Source organism: Falco peregrinus, chromosome 12, assembly GCF_023634155.1.
Source record: "Falco peregrinus isolate bFalPer1 chromosome 12, bFalPer1.pri, whole genome shotgun sequence".
In the NCBI taxonomy this organism is placed as follows: domain Eukaryota; kingdom Metazoa; phylum Chordata; class Aves; order Falconiformes; family Falconidae; genus Falco; species Falco peregrinus.
In genome coordinates this window covers 6,322,689-6,343,526 of record NC_073732.1, presented here as the reverse complement: position 1 = coordinate 6,343,526, position 20,838 = coordinate 6,322,689, and the positions used below count along the sequence as shown (strand labels likewise).

The following is a 20,838-nucleotide window of genomic DNA, read 5'->3' as shown; positions in this document are numbered from 1 at the left end:
AGCTGGTGGCATATTGCAGTGACACTGGACAATCAGAGGCTTCAGGGGACCCTGCCAAGCCCGGCGTTTTGCTGAGGGTGGAGCCATCTGAGGAAGGAAAGCCTCTGAAAGGTAAAAAGCAGAGCTGTGCGGCACAGTTCACCGTCTGGAAAGGGTAATTTGGCAATACAGACATTTCTAAAGCTAGATTTTTGCCGAAGTCTAGTTACCCCCATTTGTTTCCTCTGTCACAGTCACGTAAGGAGTAAAGGGGGTTTCCAGCTGCAGCAGGATCCTGGGGCAGGCTGGGCATGGGCAGTAGTGCTGGGGTGGGGGATTCCCATGCCAGAGGGTCTGGAGGAGGAAGCGGAGGTGTATGCACACCTCTTGGAGCCAAGGGAGAGAGCATTTCTTGCATCACAAACAGGCCTGAAAGACTCCTAGAGCTCCCCGGCACATCCCTCCATGGCGAGAGTTTTGTGGGATGCCTCCAGTGCAGATCCGGGTACAAAGCATGCAGGGGGAGAGGGCAGGACAGCCCCTGCACTGCGGACAGGGCTTGCAAATGGGCACCACCAGCACAGAAGGCAATGGAGCAAAAAGGGCTGTTTTGTCACACGTGTGTGACCTGCAGCAGAAAGCTGCATGTCCCCATTGCTGCTCTGACAGCAGCAGAAACCTTCACACCATCGGGGCATTTGCCAGCACTATGGGGGAGGTTTTAAGTGCATGAAAAGAAGTTGTTGTGATTTCTCTGTTCTGTTTATGCTGACTGATGTGCTGTGCCTTTGTGCAGCTGGAAACTGAGGAAACTTGGCCAAGCACAAAAGTGATGTATGCTCTTCAGCATCTGGCTTACGCTGCCCTATCTGAAAGCAGAACAGCAATTCCTCTTTTGGTTGCTTTTACAAAAAAAAAAAAAAAACATTGCTCAAGTTAAATAGGGAAATGTTTCAAGGGAAACTAGAGCAAGAACTGAGTGGTTTGTGTGTTTATGAGGAAAAGGAAAGTGGAAATAGACACCAGTGGAAATAAATAAGCCTGGAGTTTACTGGGGGAAAAAAAAAAGCCAATGTGAATTAATAAAAAAACAGAAATGTACTGGATTTTATAACTGGTTTCAGTATCGTTACCTCAAATGTACCTTGCAATGATCACATGAATAAATTTGTCACCGTCAGCGCAGTCTGAACCTGGGGCATGCCTTTAAATGCAAGATCTGGGAAACACGTTTTTGAAACAGAGTGCTTTTTCTGCCATGCTCTCATCACCATGGCAAGCCTTTTCTCTCTTTTTTTTAAACTTTTATTTTTTTGAAAACCGGTGAGGGAAGCTGCCTGGTTAGGATCCATGTCCCAGGCAGGCAGGTGGTGGGATCCACTTCCCTTTTACCAGGGGAAGGCAGTGGGTGTCCAGGGAGGCACGTGCTGGGGTGGTCCTGGACCCTGGATGCCGGGGAGTGCATTCCCTCTGTGGGAACTCTCTGGCAGGGCCTCTGTTTCCTAGATTGTGCTTTACCTAGCGGGGAAATTGGTCAAGCCATCTGCATCCACTGAGACCTCCCTGCTGGGACTGAAATATCTCTGAGGTTCCTGATGTGAGAGGTGAGAACAGAGGATTCTTAAAAAAACAAAATAAAAAAAACCACAGACATGCATACCTAGAGCAGTGCTGTTGTATTTGAGCTCTCCTGTCTCTTCTTCCAGAGCTGGAGCTGGGACCGGCACAGACCACCATCCCTCCAGAAGGCATGAGGTGAGGTTTCCCCCTTGCTGCTCTCTGCCTACTGAAAACATCACCTGCTTTGCCCAAAGGGCTAGAATCCACCATTTGTGTCCAGCCAGCTGGTAAAAGAGAAAAATTCCAGGTATGTTATTAAGGTCAAATGTATTATTGCACCTCTGAAATTTTTCAAAGTTTTGTTCTTAAAAAACAAAACAGAAGCCAGCTCCCGCCTCAACCCCCCCCCCCCAAAAAAAATAATAAAAATTGCTAAAGCACTGTGAATATAGCCTTATCACTGGAGATGAAAATGTGTAACTGCAGTGGCAAAGATCCCAGTGATGTCGAAGGGCACAGCTGTCTATGCTGGTTCTAACGCTCCAAAGATATTCAGAATTTCCAAAAATCTTACATGCTTCAGTAATTAGCCCTGAGGAGAAGGGGGAAATGTAGTCCCCACCATAGGCTGGCTCTCCAGAAAAGCAAAGCCAAAGGTGCAGTTGTTGGTATTTCCCACCGGGGCCACATGCAGTACAGTGGTGACAATAATACTGAATACACCCACCAGATTAGTTTTACGACCAGCAAGCCCATCACATCATCAACCAGTACGATATAGTACAACACAATGATAACTTTAGCCCAGGCCCCAAGGACAACAACCAGCCCAACAGGGAGTGCATACTGCGAGTAAACAACACAACCCTGAGACCATGGGCAGCAACTTCAAAAGCAGAGGAATCAGCGTTGTGGGCGATGATTGTTAAACCAATACAGCACTGAGAAATGCCGTTCCTTCAGTCCCTGGTGGGTGCAATGTGACTTTTGGTGGAAATGTGATGTGTCTGGAGCCTGTTTTTATGCAGCAACACAGGGTAAGGATTAAACAAGTGACTGTGGGCTGTGGCATCCACCAACAGCAAGAGACCTACAGACTCTTGCAATTTTGAGGCTGATAAAAGTCAGGTTTGAAATAGCCGTGCCAAATTTTTACCAAACCAAAGCAGGGAGCCTGGCTTGGAGGCCAAAGGCCAGAAGTACGAAGTGTTCATCTTGATAGAAAGATGTCAGCAGACAGAAGTGAAGTGAGAGTTTTGAAGTTAGTAAAGCTGCTGGCAGACTGCTGCTGGGGTTTGTGATGGACAAAACAAAAGGGTTGCAGGTGCCGCAGCCTTTTAGCACCTCCGAGGATGAGGAGTGCATGGTGTCAGATGCTGTCCCCGGCTGGGGCATGCAGTGCCCACACACGACAGCTTATCCTGTTGTGGAGTGACTCGGTGATGTTTCTGAGCCTTCATTCAGAAACTGAGAGATATAGGAATGTTTTTATCGATGATAATAATGAGCCACCCTGATTTTCACTTCCCCAGAAGTGCCCTCTTTCTGGCTTTGATGAAAGCATCTTTGCAGTATGTCACAGTTTTTTGGTAACAGCTTTCACACTTTCCCCCCACACTTGACATTCAGCTGAACTCTCATTTTTCGGTCAGCTGCCTTGGTTCAGTACTTGGCAGCAGCGTTCATTTAAAATGTGACAGCAACAGCAAATGGAAAGCCCCAAGCAAGAAAACTGTGTGAGATGTTACTAGACCTGTGAGCGACAGTGTGAAAGTTAGAGGGAAGTTTGGATGTGTTCCTGCACTCTGTCTGTGTGTCCTGCCCTTGCAGCCAGCTCCAGTGTGCTGCAGGAGGTCTGCTCGTGCTTTCCAGTGATCTGTTTTTTTAACAAGTCCCTTCAGTGCTTGTGAAGGGTATCAAACTGCTTGTGTTCAGCTCTCATCAGTTCATAGAGTTAGAATTAATATAATGTGGGAGATGTCAGTGCAAGATGTTTGTGCCTGCCTGTGTCCTGCAGCTGCTGGGAGGGCAGTGTGGCCTGCTGAGGGCAGGATGTGGTCATGAATGGTGGGAGATACCTGGCTCCACCAGCCTGGGAGGGGTAGGTTCCAACCCTCATCACCTGCAAAGCATGAGGTTGCTGTTGCCCAAACTTGGCTCCAGAGAAATCTGGGACATCTGAAACACAGAGCGCGTCCTGTGGTAAAAGGTCAAGTTGCACATATTCAAAAGCTTGGTGGGTGTGATGAGATAGCTAGGTTTTGCAGCAAGATCAAAGCAAGCCAGGAAAGGCCTGCCCTACCTGGGTAGTTACGGTATTTCTGTGCATGGGGTGGGGGCAGTCTGCCTTCCAGGCAGTGGTGGAAGAATTGGTATTGCCAACAAGAGCAAGTACTCAGATCCCTCTTGTCTCCTGGAGGTGGCTGAACCCACAAGAAATGTCTATTACTGTAGGTTGCGGCTGTCTGCTCACTGCTTAATGCATCCCTCAGCTCTTCGCTGTATGGTATGGGAGAGCTTGGCTAGATGAGGTATGAATTTAGAGGACGTTCCTTCCACTAAATCAGCTCAAAAGCTCCAGGTGGAAAAAGCAAAAAAGAAGTGAGTACACAGAACAGCATAATTCAGTTTTCTAGCTAGGGAGCCTGAGGGGGTTTCTTGGTCCTCGTCCCACATATTTCAGCCCCAGCACATCTGAGCCCCTGACTGCCCTGTACTTGGATAGACCCTGCTCAAATGGTGAAAAACAGAGGTTTTGGTCCTGTGTCAAAGTGACAGTTTATTGCATCTCTTTTCTGAGTGTGAAACATGTTTTCCTGCCTCTTTGCCCTCACTAGCCAGCTCCTCCTGTGCAGTCCTTCGGAGCAGTGGTGGTCCCGCTCAGAGCCATCGTGGAGGCTGGCTGGGGCAGTGAGGACCACCCCTGCACTCCCTGCCCAGCACCATCCCATACTGGCACAACCCAACCATCCCCTCCACAGCCCCTCCAAGGCTCCCCCCTGTCTCCAAACCTCAGTAAGGATCTCAGAACTCATGGTTGTGCAGAGGCTTTGGTGTGAGGCTTCTGTGGTAGGGACCTCTGGCCATCTTTGGCCAAGCGTTCGTGTATTTCTGGGCAAATGGCTGCTAGAGGAAGGGGTGTTACTCGGAGTGAGACCGCTCAGCAGAATCTACTCGGAAATGCTTTGTTTGTAGGCTGCTTTGTATCTCCTCCACCCATTTAATCAGTGGTTGATTACTGAAGGAGAAGTATTTTTTTATCTGCATCTAAAATAGCAGTTTGCTTTGTTCGGAGCTTTCACCTCTGAGGAGCTCCCACCCATGGTGGTGAGACTGTGTAGAAAAAACACACCAGCAGTCAGGTAATCTCTGAAATCACTCTGCTCTCAGCACACAAAGGCCATACCGGGGAGGAAATCTTAAAGGTGTATTTAGCTTTATTGGGGAGCAGTCCATCAGGTTAAAGACACTAAGATGCTTATGTTAAAAGGGGAGAAACCAACCTCCTTAAAAGGCCTTTTTTGCAGTCAGAGCCTCTCCTGCTCTCCCTCCTCACTGTGCAGTGAGCAAAGGCAAGATCCTGCTTTCAGATTTTGGTGATGACAGAGCAGATACCCCTAATTTCTATGGGGATCTCTGGCAAGCATGGTGAGAAGCCTGCATCCCCTCGGGAGGCTGTCAGGGCTTGGCTACTGTCCCGTGCAGATGCCACAGGCTTTGAGCAGCAGCACAGCCACTGCCCAAGTGTATGGAGGGCCCTGCTCAACTATGGTCTGCAGCAGAGCCTCTCCTTGAAGGGTTTCCTCCTTATGGCATGTGCCTTGAGTAGGAGGAGATGCAAAGGCTGAGCTGGATGCTGGGGCTGTAAAGCTGCTTACGTGGTGGCAGGGTTCAGCCCAGCACACCCAGGCAGGTGGAAGCCCAGCCTGGGGTTGGGAGGCATGAATGGAGGTGTGTGTCTGATATGTCCCATACAGGGGCATGTGGCTTTACCTACGTTAGTGGTTTTACCTACTTAGCTGTTTGTGGGTCAGTGCATCACAAGGTGGTATGCACCGCTCTGCCTTTGAAAATCCCAGTCTCCGTTGCAGCTTATACCCCCTGCCCTGCACTGGACAGTGGGGAGGTGAGCTGTCCCTCCTGGGGACAGACAGCAGAGCAAGTCCTTATCTCCCACCTTTTCCATTTAACTCATTAAGAGACTGAACTCTGTGCTAGTAACACAACTTTATTTATGTTGGTTTCTTTGGAACAGCTTGCTGCCACTTTCTTTAGACAGTCCTTTGCATTATAAGGCTGAATAAACCCCTAATACAGGGTCCTTATTCCCACTGCCCCACCTCAACTCTTTGGATAGGAGTTTTAATGTCATTTTACTCAAACACTTTTGACGTAAATTTTTTTTCCCCAGTCAAAGCACTTGCAATTTCTTATCACCTTGTACTGAAATTGATGACCATTTTGTAGCTGTTACATAGTATGAATGGTTTTGTGAAGCTATCTAAAGCAGGCTAAAACTGTCTCTGCTACCGTGGCTATGCATTATTACCAACTAAAAAACAAGATGTTTGTGATTTATAAAAACATCCTCCTTTCTTTTTCTTCTAAGTGGTTTCACTTAGACTTTTAAAAAATCTTTTTATATTTGGAATAACCTCTGTTTATATGTCACAGCTACAGCTGTATAAAAGCTGATCCAATGTGAGGGTGAGTGATAAAAAAAAACCTTTACCACTGGCTGTACTTGTTTTGGCAGAGAATTATCCATAGCAAGCTAGATCATTACATCAGGATCTGGACTGCTATGGTTGCCTGAATCAGGGCTAATTTTCATGTGTCTAAATCATTCCCATTAGTAGAAAGTCCCTCAATCCCACTCACAGAAAGAAAGTGGGAAAGCCTGCTATTGAGTCCCAGTTGAACTTGAACATAGCAAGTATCAAATGTGAGCTGCATGGGTTTTGCATTAATGCATTACATGTGGGAGCTGAATGTCAGCTTCTTCACTGGCTTCAAATTTGGACTTTGCTAGCTTGGGAGACGCTTCCTTAAATTCCTTGTTGACAAAGTAGTAACAAATAGCATCCAGGCAGCAGTTTGTGTTTGCGAGGACTGAGGCAAGGTGAACAAAATTATTGACCCACTGTATTGCAGAGCAGTTGGAGCTGGTGGAGTCCATTATAAAGCGAAGGAGATGCCCGAGGTAAAGAGGTAAAAAGCATATGATGAACACAGCCATGTTTGCAGACACGATGTAGATGGCCTTCCTGATTGACTTTTCCTTGTGACAATATTCATTCTTCTTTCTCATGAGTTCTGCAATGACTTGTATGGAGCAATAACTCAAGATGATCAATGGTATGAAAAACCCTACAATAACAGCACACAGTGTGATCACTGAGGGCTTAACGGAAGGTTTTTCAAAGCAAAGTTCATCTTGTCCTCTGTCCTCTAACTTTTTAATGAGGGACATCACACAGATGACGACTATCCAGAGAAATCCAGAGGCACAAGCTGCCTTCAGGGGTGACCTCAGCACCTTGGCTTTCAATGGGTACTTGATTGCAAGATACCTATCAGCTGCTACGACAGTGATGATACCGATGCTCATTAGGCGGTTTATGAAATAGCCACCTTCAAGAACCAAGCACCAGCTACCTACCTTCAGCTGATTGAAGTGGGATAAAGTTTTAAAAGGCAAACTAAACAGCAGCAAGCAGTCAGCCACAGCCAAGTTGACCATGTATACTCTGGTTTCTGTCCATTTGCCGAGTTTGCAGCAGAACACCCACAGCGCCGACATGTTCAGCAAAATGCCCAAAAGCAAAACTGGGATGTAAACACACAGCTGGACAAGTGGAAAGCTTTCATAGGCTGTGATATTGCAGCTGCTAGGGTTCATTTTGGGTCTATCAAGATGCACAGTTCCTGAAAAAGCAGATTAAACCTTTTAGAAGCTAGACTCTTGACTGAATCAGTGATTAATCCAGATAGTTCAGGGCTTTAGCAACAGTGGAAACCAGATTGTGGAGATGACTCTGCAGAGCAGAGCTGGCTGTAGGGTACCTTGTGGGAAAGAGGGGAGTGCGACACAAGCCTGATCAGTTGTGGGGAAGAGAAAAGTGCAGGTTCTCACTGGGTCCCATGGAGGGAAGACTGCTCGTGGAGGCAGCAGGGGAAAATGCTTGGGCCTCCCTTTTGGGCCAGAGTCAGACCAGGCAGTGGCAGGTATCCTGCAGCTAGCAGTTATGTGAGCTGTTATCAACCATCTGAGAATGGAAATCTGACAATGAGAAGGAGATGCCTAAACCCAGCTCTCATCCCTTCCCTTGTAATGGTGCTCAGGAGAAGCCAACCAACATCCTCATAGCTCAAAATATTCCAGGAGATATGCAGCAAAAGAAAGCTGTCCTCTCCTTCAGTCCTGAGCTGTGTCTGCACCACTTCTCGTTAGTGGTAACAGCAGTTATTAATATCTCTCGTTAGTTTTAGCTGCCATTGAATCTGTACTCAGTGGTAGCATTTAGTGGTCTGCGTGTACTTTTCAAAGAACATGAAAGTTGATCTTCATCTCAGAAGTATTACAGCAATCTGCCATGATTCCAACACCCCAAAAACCCACCAATGCCACAGCACTAAATTTCACAGCAGCCACGTGAAATAAAGATGTGAGCTGTATCTGATCTAGTGGGTGGTTTTATCACCCTGGATTTAAGGGCAATATTGCTGGCACTCCTGCTTCGGAGGAGTTAATGCAGGACTATATTCCAGGTGCAACCGTTCACGGATAGAGACCAAGGAGGTCTGAGATGTCTTTGGATTTTCCCTGCAAGAGGAACATTGCTCCATGGGTGCAGGTTCCCGGGATCGAAAGCATCCCGAGTGAGCAAACCATAGGGCAGCACTGCAGCATCTACATGCATCTGCAGCTCTGGGCTAGCTCTGAAAATCACACTGCTAAGGAATCAGGCCAGAGACCTCTTTGGAGGTGAAGGAACGTGCTGCAGCCACTACCTGCAGCAGCTCTGTGCTTTGGATGTGAGGAATGAGTTATAACCCAGAAGGTATAAGGGTAGATCATAATAGAAAATGGGGATCTAGCAAAGGCTGAGACAGCCCTTAAGCATCCAAAACATGTCTAATGTGGCCAGTATCAAAGTGAGCCTTAGAAAATACACAGGCTCCAGCCCTCTCTCAGCTTCTCCACCACCATTTTAGTGTCCCACCATGTCTGGGGAAGGCAGTGTCTTGCAGAGCTCAAATAACCAGGTCAGCAAATAGCCAGGAAGAATTACCTGCTTGCTTGCTTGCTCGGAAAGCGTGAATGTTCCTCCAGACCAGCTGCGGTGCGATGTGCAGGCACGATGAGCCCTTGTAGCAGTGGTCCTGGCATGTGACCAGCAAGGTGTCCTGCGATGACCACTTGCTGGTGGTTGTGACAGCAGCAATGTTGGTCGAGGAAGCACCCCCACCCCTCCTCAACGCATTTCCCCGGGGTTGAGCTTCCTCTGTCACCACTGGCGTGGTGGCTCGTAATCACCCCCTGTTGACTGAGAAGCCTGCAATACCCTGCAGCAAGGCGAAATGCTTGTCTGCTGTGTGGCCCGGCAGATTCCTCTGCTGATGGAAGGGCTTTGGGTTTTAACTTTGATTTACTTTCCATTGCGTGATGTCCCACCGGGCAATGCACATTGACCTTTCTTGCCCAACAGGCTGTGCACGTGGCTTGCAGGGGACCTGTTGGCCTGGAGTGTCCTGAGGTCTTCTTTCTGCCTTCTAGACCACCACTCCTGCTGGGGAGGGAGGGGGGACTGCCACCTGTTGTCACACTGCTGACCCCCAGCACAGAGCAGCCCTGGCAGGCCCCCAGTGCCATTCACAGAGCTGTTGGAGAGGTGAGGGCTGCACTCTGCAGACAGTTTTGCGATTATTATAACTGGGTTTCACTCTGAATCACAGTAATTGTTTCACCTTCCATAGTTCTCATCAACCACCAATTCTGAGAAAATGTGACACCGTGACCCTTTGACCTGCTGACTTGGTGACTGCTCTACAGTTGCAGGCACCTGCTGGGCAGGGGCTCCTTTTTGGCTGCCCCTTGCAGCCTGCTTACAAGAAGAGTCCAAACACGTTGATCAACAAGCTCAAGGGTCTCGCTCTTAGTACCTTGAATTGCTGTCTTGGCCAAACACATTTCCCCTTCCCACTTTTCAAGTCATCTTAGAGCAGCTTCTGGAGTATTTCTGCATTATCTGCGTATTGCAAACCAGCATTTGAGATTAATTCCTTGCCACTGTATAGTCAGCGTAGAGCTTAGCTTAAATGCTTCTGAGTTTCCAGGGATTGCTTTTGCCTTTCTTGTGACTGCTTCTTGGTGAATGCTTACAAGTAGCTACTGACCTATTAGTACGCTCAGCCTGTTGATCCCCTACCACCATCATTTTCATGTCACAGTCCATGTTAGTACTTCAGTTTTCAAAGTCATCCAGCTCCTGGGCTGTGATACTTTCACCACTGTGCAGAAAACACTTCACTTTGCATCCTCAGGTATTATCCACAAACTTCTCTTGTCTGTATCAAGGCAATCACTGCCAGGATTAACCATGAGCAGTCAAAATCAAGCCTGCAGGGAGCTTTGCTCATGGTATCTCTTCAGTGTGAGGCTTACCATCCACTGCTTGGTGCTGTGGTCACCAGATGAAGGCAGATATTTCTCCTGTCAGGCTGGTGAGGCTTCAAAGGAGGAACAAACCATGTCATTAGGCACAAAAGAGCTGGCTGTGATCAGCAGGTTCACCAGGGTATGTCAGAGAAACTCAGCACCAGCTACCAGTAGGCAAAGCTACAATAAAGTGTTATATGTAGAGAACTTACATGTTTCCTGGTGTTGCTCTTGGATTTTCTGATTTCTGGACACCGCTGGGTCAGAATCCTCATGCTTCTCTTCTTCACCCTCAAGGCTTTTGCAGCTGCTTATGGCCCCTTCCACCCAGTTCCAGGTATTATCACCTCTGCCATGGACCAATGATGCTCACTTGGTATTTTCCCCCGCCTCTGCAGCTTTCAGCCTGTCTCAGCCCTGTGAGTGCTGTCACCATGTGGTGCAGTGCAGGTGACACACACTCTCATTTCCTTGGTGGCAGCTCTCTGGCAGGGTAGTCTGGGGGCCTGTGGCATCAGTGAGTACCAGTGTCTGTACAAAGTGCATTACTGCTTGCAAAGTGCTCCAAAGGACCTTTTCCACTGACACCAGTGTCTACCACACCTTGGCTGGAAAAGTAATTTTCTTAGTGGAAAAAGCCAGTGAAGCAAAATATTCCCGCAAGGTGAAGCAGCACTCAACCTTTGCCTTTCTGTGTGTCCCTCCCATTTAATTTTAGTCAGGCATATTGTGAATCTGCAGAAGTTTCAGATCTGAGCATAGCAGAGCTGTTACTGGCCAGACACTTCCCTTTCTTCCCCCATCCTAGAGAAGGGACTGTGGTGGTCTCTGCCCCCGATCCTCTCTTGGCTGACTTTACTTAAAAGCCTTGTTGGTGTGAGATTTCATGTGCTAATTCCTTTAAATTTCTGGACTTCCTGTGTTCCTAATCCTAAGTGAAAGCTGTGAAAAATAATCAGTTTTCAGGACGTACCTGGACAATTTTCTTGGTTTTATCAGCAGCAGTACTGAGTAATCTCACTTCTTTGCTTGTAATTTGTAGGTAGATTTTCATATCTAAGGCAAGAATTTGCTGAGACCCATTTGATCTTTACACTCTTGATCTCTAAGACTTATTTCTGTTCTGCACAATCATATTTCTTTCCCTTGTAAGCACTGCATGATGTCCTGCTTGAGGTTGTGTCCCAGGCAAAGAAAGCTCTTCTCATGAGGTTTTCCCGTGCTCCTGGTACAGATTACAGATTGCTAACAGACAGGACAGCTCCGGTTTGATGGGCTCCTGCCTCCTTTCCCTGCCAGCGAAGGTCTTGGTCTCTTCTGCCTCCCAGAGGCTGTGCCCTGCAGGCTACAGCCACTGGCACAACACGATGGGACAGGGCCTCTGGCAAGGTGAGACAGGTACTGGTACCTGCTCCACGTGTGCAAGGGGGACATGGGATGCTGTGCTACCCTGCGGCATTTGGATTCTGCAGTTTCTCTGCCCTGTGTGGGTTTTTTCCTGGCTTTCTCACAGGGAGACGTGATGCTGCAACAGCAGGTCTTGGCTGAAACAGAACCACAGGCTTAGGAGAAGAATGTATCAGTATTCTTTTAGCATGGAAAGCTGCTGAAATGGCAGTGTCGTGCTAATAACTGCATCAACCTCACAGTGACCAAGCCAGGGTGTTGAGACTGCTTCCCCTTTCCCCTTGCTTAGCACCACTCAGAAACCCAGCCACCGCAGGCAAGGCACTCACAGGGCGCTCTGCACAACAGCCCGCTCGGTACTGCCGCAGCATCAGCACTGAAGGGCTTGGCCATGTGTCTCTTGCAAACATACTGGGCAGGGCATGGCAAAGCCAGTACACTGGAGACTGCTGGGCAAAGCTCACGACTGGGACACGGCACTGCACTGGGAAACTGAAAACACAGAGATACCTCCAAAACCTGAAAGCAGCACCCGGCTCACCAAAATGCAGAACTTGGTATGTGTCCTTCAGCCCCAGAAGAGGAGTGCTGCTGGAGCCCAAACCTCTGGTGAGAACTCAGACTTCAGGCCTGCCCAAATGCAGCCAAACTGAAATGCCACCTGCCTTCCCTGTTTAGAAGGGCCAAAAATGTTAAATCAGATGGCTGCTCAGTTAGAAGCAAGATTCTGGATTACTTGTAGGCTTTTCCCTGTGGTTGTGTTTTGTTTTGTCTTATTTTGATTTGGTGGTGTTTAGTTGGGTTTTTTTAATGTTTCTGGTTTTGTTTCTTTCAAGCCTAAATTTTGACCGCAGCATCCATTTGCTCATTTAAAGCTTAAGCCACTGTTAGCATCTTTTTCTTTTAAGGGACAGAGAGATTATATCTTGCTGAAATGGTACCAGAATCCAGTGGTGCAGCCCTGCTTGCTGGAGCTGCTGATGGACTGCAGCTGGTGCTCCCCACTGTCATCAGCCAGACTCTTGTGCTAAGAAATGGGAAAGATTTGTGGATAACTATGTCACTGTCCTCATGGATTTCTATTCCAGTGTTGTTTGATGGCTGGTGGTTTGTTGGGCCCAAGTACTGATGACTTATCTGTTCCATTTACTAGGAGGACTCAGGGAGCTGAGGTTTTGTTCAGACTGAAGAAGAGTATCATAAACCCATCATAAACATCATTGTAACTTGACACATAAACCAGACAACAATTTTGTCCAAAGTAGTACATACGTCTTCAGGTAAACAGAAAGTGCCTTGCTCATCTTTGGGTTGCACTATAAATATCCTGTTGTAAGGCAGATCTTATACCATGGTAGCTAAGTGTCCTCTCACAATCTCCAGTATAGGTTTAATGTTAATAATAGAGGACTGTGATGTATAATGGTAAAAAATGAATATTTATTTATAGATATATTACTATGAGATAGCTTTATTTTCATTTGCAAAATAATGTTTCCTTTCTTGTTTTCATAGCATTCAGTACAAACAACAAAAAATATTACTTAATGATGACAGGGATTATGAAGTCAACAAATTTCCACTTTACAATAAGAAAAAGGAACACTTTATTTTTGAAATTTAGAACATGAACAGTAGGAGACTTCAGCTTCCTACAAGAAAAAAACCACATTCATTTTATACAGCTCTGTATGCAGTAAGCTTGGCTACGTATAGGAATACCAACTATAAATTATTTAGCACAGCTGTTGTACTGGTTTTGTCACTGACAGGGAGTAAGTGAGCAGCTGTGTGGTGCTTAGCTGCTGGCTGGGCTGAAAATGCAGCAGCTGTGTAGTTTAATAGAGTGCCTTGTCTGTGATCCTTCCTTGATTTAAAAACGATAGGCTTGGGTAAGAAGAAAATGTCCTGAAATTTTTTGGTTGCAAAACGGTAGCAAAGGACATCGCAACAGCAATTAGTATTTACTGTACTATGAGGACTATACATGAGGCCACATGCACAAAAGCTTTGCTGCTTTGTATTTCAGAGCAGACAACCTAATTGAAGCCCATTGTAAACTGAACAAGGTGCCCCATATTCAGAGGGTGAAAACACGAACATGACTGGGCTTGCAAAAAAAAGTAAGTTGTTTGCTTTCTGGATTAACAGTAGGATAACAGGTTGATATGAATCGACATTCCTCTTTTTTCAGAATAATAAAAATTTTTATAATTATCTGTTTGGACAGACATTATAACCAATGAGATGCCAAATCCCAGAAGGAGATCCCAGAGCCAAAAGTGTTTTTGAAGGCCTTTGCTGCTGTTTCTGGAAACAGAAGTCTTTTTCCTTGCTGAACACTGCTCGCCTGGCCACGTAAGCAATGCCTGTCGTGAAGGTCAATGACACACCATAGAGAAGAGCGGGCTCATGGGGACCCTAAGCCTCTTGCTCTCCAAGGGTGGTTCATTGCAGTGTATTTGTTGACAGCTACAAGGGTGACCACACTCACGCATCTCCTTAGGCAACAGATAGTTTTTAAGATCAGGCACTATTTGTCTCATGTATCTTTTCCCATCTTTGAAAAGAGACCTTAAAGAGCAGAATGAGAGCCAAACAGTGTGCAATGATTAAGTTGGTCACATACATACATGGCCCTTTTGCTCTGCTTGCAGTGAAATACCAGTAAAGCCAAAGCATTAAATAATACATTGAAGAAGAAAATTGGGACATAAATGATCAACTGAATGACCTGAGTAGTTTCCTCCATTTTTAGGCCACAGTTGCTCACAGCAGCTTCCATCATGCTGCGAGCTCTGCCAAAGTATTGACACAGGGCAGGTAGATCTAACATTTGGATGGGGAGTACTTCCCGTGATGGGAATGGCTGTTTGCTATGTTGTGTAGCCAACGTCCAGGCAGTGGTTTCAGCATGGGGTCTGCAAGCACTAGAAGGTGACAGATAGGCCACTAGTAAGGGAACTATTTGTAAGTTGTCACTAAGAAAGTTAATTGTCTCTAGGTTTAAACGAATAGAGTATGGGTTTGCATTCCCTGGAGGAATTTTTTTAGAGGTTTGCAAGTCAGAAGACACTGAAAGTCAAGGACCATGTAGCCAGCTGAGATACAGTTATCACATGCGTTTCAAAAACCCTGTAACATTTCTCATGCTGACTTTAAGTTACTATGTGGTAAAATGTTAGATTAAATTTCTATGCAGATAAATGTAAAGTAGTCACACTCTGGCATGGTCTGCCCTCTCAGCTCAGGTTTCTCTATGGGTTGCTTCCTTCCGATGCCCCAAGACCTCCCTTTGTGGCTTAACTGTTTTGAGCTGCTCTCTTTTCACTTCCCTGTGAGGTGAGAGGATACATGTTGCACAGGCAACAAGCACTGGTATTATAGAGGAATGTGGTACCCGGAAAGCTAGACATTAAAACTGATGCCTGGTCTGGGATCCAGCTAGAACAGATCAAGGCTCTCTGCATAATGCATAGAAAGAGTTAAATGTCTCAAAATGAGATGCAGAATTGCTGTTGAACCCTCACTGTGCACTGTCCAAGCAGCTGAAAGAGGAAAAAAAACCCCCAAATCCAAAGCAGTGCTTCATCACCCAGGACAATGTCGAGAAGCCCTCAGCCATGGGTTTGCTCTGTATCTGCAGAAGGGCCTTGCACACCCTGCTGTCACCAAACCTCCCCTGAAAACTCTTCATGGATGGTGAGGGAGGGATCAGGGCTGCATCAGCTTCGTGTTGCTCACTGCTGTTTTCTGACCATCACCACACTTGCAGTGTGAGGCAGTGACAACTTGAGCAGATGCGACCTCTCACTGGACAGGACACTCGTTGAAGATTTGATCACATGGAAGTACAACAAACCTGTCACCAGGGCTTATGGTAGACACTTGGGTGAGATCAGGTCTTCACAGCTTTACGCTTGATACGCACAATGCTAAGGGTCTGTTCTGTAGTCCACAACGCTTTGCGTAGCTCAGTGTTCCCATGCAGTAATGGCTTTATTTATACCCACAAGGATTTTAGCCTTGCAGATGCCAGGGCATTGCCACAAGCTAAATCAAGTGTTATAAGGCAGGAATGGGGCAATAGTCTCAGGCCACTGTGACTCCTGCAGTTTACTCCATACACAGCAATAGCTGCAAGCTTCAAAATTATGTAGGTTTTTTAGATTTTTAAATGGAAAAAAATTCTTTGATGTGAGCAGCTCGGATCTGTTAGGTTTGGCTTGTAGTACAGGGGCTTTTTCTTGTTTTTAAGTGACCATATGTATATATATTATGGTACTAGAAGTGGATTTGCGTATTGCTGTAAGGGTACTCGGTTTCCTATGTTTAGCTGAGTTTAGTCAGAACTGCAGTCAAGTCACTGAGGACAGAATTCAAGTTAATATCAGAACCCTTGGAGGGTGTTGTCCCTTTCTTGCAGACATGCCTCTACCTACAATGATGGCAAATACTGTAGGTGGTCCCATTCCCTCTGCCTTGAAGCTTCAGCAGCACTGTAGCTCTTAACACCTATAGTGCAGTACACCTTGTTTATGTCATGACTTGATCTGTGGGTGGCTGTGACTCTTGGCTTTGGTTCATCTTGGACCTCATTGATGATATACAAGTGGGGAACAGAGAAGGAAATTCTGGAAATTCCTTGGCTGCAAAGTAATAGCAAAATGCATCCAAACAGCAGTTAAAATTTGCTAAGCATGCACTGATCTGAATATAGGCTCTAACTTTCAAGACCAGAGAACAAGCTCCAGCAACATCAACTGCAAACCGCAAGAGCAGTGCGATGTAGAAAGGTGAAAAGCATACGATGAACACACACAAATTCACAGAAACAATGTGGATTGCTTTCTGGATTAAGGTGGTCTCATGACAGCTGGTGGCCATCTTCTTTTTGAGACATTTGATGACTTGTACTGAGCAAAAAATCACAATCCCTAAGGGAATAAAATATCCAAAGATAGTGTAGAATAATGACAAATAACTGGGTTGAATAGATTGTTTCCGAAGGCAGAATTGTTCCTTTCTTTCATGAAATTTTGTACGCAAGTAGGAATAAATTATCAGCATTATCCAAAAACACCCACAGATAGAAGCCGATTTCAGCGGGGATCGAAGAATCTTTGCTTTTAGAGGGAACTTGATCGCAATGTATCGATCAATCGCAATCAGGGTGATGATAAGGATGCTCATAGGCATGTTTATAAAATAGATGTTCTGTATGATGGAACACAGCTTGTCTATGGGATGGTCATACTTGGTAAAATATATCAAGAAAGGCAGGATGAAGAGCAGGAAAATGTCCGCCACCATGAGATTGATCATGTACACCCGGGTCTCGGTCCACCTCTTGAGTTTGCAGCAGAAGACCTGGAAAGCAATTATGTTCAGTGGGATCCCCAAAGAGAGCACTGGGATGTAGACGATAAATTGAAATAGCGCAATGCTGTTCTGCAGCGTGTCATCGTCTTCGGTGCAGTTCCCCATGTTGGGCTGTCTCTGCAAGGAAAGGGTGCAGGCATGAGACTGAGCTGGGGGACAGGTCCTCTGGGCTGCATCCTCTGCAGTGCCCTGCTCTCCCGGCTCTGTGGCACCTCACTCCCCTGCGTCGCATACGTAGGCAGCCCCCAGGGTTGGGGCTCAGTGGTTCATCAGCACCATCCGTCCCTCAGCCATCAAAGTTACGCTGTCACTCACCACCAGCTAACACAAAACCACAGAGGCAACACTGTCTTGCAGCTATTACAGGGTTAAACCTGCCTTGCCCTGCATCTAGCCCTGGTTTGCACAGTCTGGGTGATAGCAAAGGGTCTGCAAAGCAGAATGATGGTTTCTGTGGTCTCTTATCTTTGCTGCTGCTGTGGTTATCAGAGAGCCACTGGCTTTAGGGTAGCTGGGCAGTGTTCCCTCTTTGCTCTCCAAGGTCCTTGCTTTGCTGCTGAAGCCACCCCTTGGGTTAGCTGTGGGTCTTGCCAGGCCTGTGAAGCTCCACAGGGCTTGAGCCCTTCCAGGTGTGGTAGGTGGCTCCACTCCTGGGGGTGGTGGGAACACTGCTGCAGGCTGGTGGTTGGGTGCCCGCTGTGGGCAGGCTGCCCCCAAGCACAAACCCGCTTCTCTTTCTGCAGGATGCTGGGGAGGAATAGCTCAGCGTGGGTACCACCAGCCCTAGCTGATAACAGGTTTCCAAAGAGAGAAGGGAAAGTGAGCATGTCTCTGATCTCTGCCTTCGAAGACAGGAAGCCAAAATGTTGCTAGAGCAGAAAACACAAACCTAAGGTCTTAGGCTATCTCCTGGTATTCCTTTAAATATTTCAGGGCATCTGCTACCAGCAAGGAGGCTGCGGAGGGTAGATCAAGCTTAGTCTGCAGCTTATAAAGGAAATGTTTACAGTGAGGCAGGAAAGGAAAACACCCAGATTCCTACAACCTTTTATAAATACATTGCCTTATAAGTCAGCAACTTCTAAGCATCAACATCTAAACTGTAGAGAAAATATCCGATTGCATGAACTAAGTGAACTGTTTTTAGCTCTGAGACTGGGAGATGTTTCTAACAGCCACGGAGGAAACCACAGCACCTGCCCGAGCACCAGCACTGGCATGGCATTGCAGAACTGAGCCAGTTTTAGGGTGGAGTTTATGGAGGAACTAACATGCAGCTGGTCTCCTGGCTCTCTTGGGCTTTTAGCCTCATGCACTGTGGTACCACCTACCCTGCAGCCGTTCCCTGTTCCCTGCCAGCCTGCTAGGATCCTTCTGCGGTGAGGAAGCCACTCTGCATGCATAGCACTGCCCGGAGGAGCAGCTGAGCACCACAGCCCCGTTGAATCCCCCATGTAAGCAGGGAGCCAGCGGTGGTTCCCAAGGTCCCACGCCACCGCGTGCCTGGAGCCAGGTGTCTGCACGCTCACGCTCAGTGCGGTAAGAAGCACTGGTGTGAAACAACAGCGAGGGATGAAGACCTCCCCTGGCTGACACGTGGCTGCAAAACGGTGAGGTATAGCAGCTGTACAAGCAGGAGGAAAGGGAGGCATCCGCGTAGGGCTGAGGATTGACCCGTAGGCTAAAAGGGAGGCAGCCCTAGCTACCGCTTCAGCTAGGAGGTGAGAAAGCACACCCTGAAGCCCTGGGCAGAGCACACTGCCACGCACCGGGGTGGGAAGAACGAAAAGACATTACCTGAGTCCTGTGGGGCCGTCAGGTGGGGTTAGTCCTCAGAAAGGCTGCGGTGTAGCTGCGGGCATGCTGGCAGGGGAGGAGGTCTGTTGGCGCCGCGGGTGCTGGGTGCTGCTCGGAGTGGGGCACAGCTGCCTGGGAGCCTGCGTTGACAGCTCAGGAGCACTGAAAACACAGCAATGAACTCTTGTTCCCAAAGTGCTTCATTTATCACCTATTTTTCGGAACGGTCGAGTCTCTGGTGCCCTCTGTTGTTCCGCTCCCATCAGCTCAGCGCTTCACCATCACTTTTTCCGCTCAGCCTGCGCTCCCCCCACCCTCCTCACACAAACCAGCCATTAAAATTTAATGTTTTCAGTCATTGGGAAAACAAAACAATTTCTGAAATAAAACCCATAATGGCTGAAAATTATTCTTCTGGCAGCAAAATGTCCCCCAGGGAGCACAGCAGCCTGAGACGTCTCCAGTGGCGTTGCAGAGCATGCCCCAGGCGGGTGGCAGTGTGGGGGCTGGTGGCCTTTCCGAGGGGGCACCTCAGTGCTCACGCACCCCCTGACAGTGAGCCCAGGACGAGGGGACCCAGCATGCTTCTCTTTGGAGTCTTTACAACAAAGGTGACAGATGATACGGCCCTGCTTATCCTCTGCAAAGCAGTCAAGTGTCCAACACTTCTCATCGGCATCGTTGGAAAGCCCAAGCAATGACAGTCGCTGCCAACCAGACACAGGTGAGACACACCGGCGTGACAGTGAGCACACCATCAGCATCAGGACTTTAGAAACAGGTTTAAGAACATGTCCCAGTGGTATTTCATAGTCATTTTGATGGCTTTTGCTGTCTGTTGGCTGCAGCAGTCACAGTCCCATCTATGTGAGCCAGCTGATGGGAATCAGGCGCTGACTCCCTTGGGATTTGTCCCATTACTTCATGTCTCCCTAGCTTGTGGTCCCAAAGGTGACAACAGCAGATTAAGCAGCAGCTGTGGGCTCCCTGAAAGCAGATGTAGGTCACAAGGGAAATTGTGTAAGTGGGCAAGGAAGACTCCTCCGAACTGTCTGCTGGAGTGCTCTGAGCATTGCCTGGGCAGAGCTTGGGGGCCATTTCAGAGATTTTTCAGTATTTAGAAAGAAAAAAGCACCCAGTCCTGGGGAGCATTTGAATAACGTATAGAGGGTCAACCCACTCCCCATCTCCCCTGACTTTTCTAGGCTGCTGACTCATGTACAAATGCATTTCCCCCATGGAAAAGTTAGGGATGGCAACGTGGGCAGGTTGCAGAAATGGACGCAGCCGTGTCCAGCCGTGGGGGTCAGCCGTGGCGTGATACGCTGACCCTGAGTTGCAGCCAGGAGTGTGAACCTGAGGGCCAGCCTCCTGCTGCGACATAAACCCAGGGAACAGCAATGCACAGGTGGCAAAGGTCTAGGTAGGGTTAAAAGGGCTTCCCCACGGGTGGGAGCAGCAGCCCTTGGGGGTGGCTGCTCTAGGGATGTGTCTCTGTGCCAGGGCTCAGCAGTGCAGCAGAGGGGGAGCTGACAGAAGGACTGACTCTGCTTTGAAATCTCCTGGACTTTGTGCCTTTATGGCACCGGACAAGTCTTGCTTTCAGCCTCAAAGTGTTCCTTCGCATCTGTCTGACCCATTGACCTGAAGGGGAAGGGCAGGCAGCAGAGTCTAGGCTGGTTTTGGAAGGCCAGGTACTTCAGAATATGCTCGTACTGCCTGAACCTCCCCCAGCACGCCAAAGGAATACTATAAAAAAAACCAAAAAACACCTGGATTATTTTAATAATGCAAACAACCTAAAATGCACAATGAGGTAAAACATGATGTATTATTTTGTACGTGTTGGCAATAATTATCAATTGCCTTTAGCTGTAAAATGAACTAAAACAGGGAGACATATGTAGGTCACCTGTCTTCCTGTAAGAGTAACAAGTAGGTGTTGGAGGGTGGGATGGAGACACATTAACAACCAGCAGTTACACACTCACTTTTACACACCTCTGAAATAACTTACTCATTTAACAGAAACATAGAGTATAAATTGCAAT

The 20,838-nt window shown here is 47.5% G+C and overlaps 2 protein-coding genes across 2 annotated transcripts; both read right to left on the bottom strand.

The window, feature by feature from the left end:
- Positions 1–5,747: 5,747 nt before the first annotated feature.
- Positions 5,748–9,434, bottom strand: LOC101916464 (G-protein coupled receptor 35-like). The gene is made up of 2 exons (XM_005232291.4): positions 8,835–9,434; positions 5,748–7,467 (listed from the first exon to the last, which is right to left on the bottom strand). Exon 2 carries the CDS (start codon positions 7,439–7,441, stop codon positions 6,506–6,508), a length of 936 nt encoding a protein of 311 aa, XP_005232348.1. The 5' UTR covers positions 7,442–7,467; positions 8,835–9,434; the 3' UTR covers positions 5,748–6,505.
- Positions 9,435–13,028: 3,594 nt separating this feature from the next.
- On the bottom strand, positions 13,029–19,510 carry LOC101916635 (G-protein coupled receptor 35-like). The gene is made up of 2 exons (XM_005232292.4): positions 18,788–19,510; positions 13,029–17,107 (listed from the first exon to the last, which is right to left on the bottom strand). The coding sequence occupies exon 2, from the start codon at positions 17,093–17,095 to the stop codon at positions 16,145–16,147; it is 951 nt and encodes a 316-aa protein (XP_005232349.2). The 5' UTR covers positions 17,096–17,107; positions 18,788–19,510; the 3' UTR covers positions 13,029–16,144.
- Between the last annotated feature and the right edge of the window lie 1,328 nt (positions 19,511–20,838).

Excerpts from the sequence above, each read along its gene's own strand:
- LOC101916464 (XM_005232291.4), bottom strand. The coding sequence starts at position 7,441 with ATGAACCCTAGCAGCTGCAATATCACAGCCTATGAAAGCTTTCCACTT.
- LOC101916635 (XM_005232292.4), bottom strand. The coding sequence starts at position 17,095 with ATGGGGAACTGCACCGAAGACGATGACACGCTGCAGAACAGCATTGCG.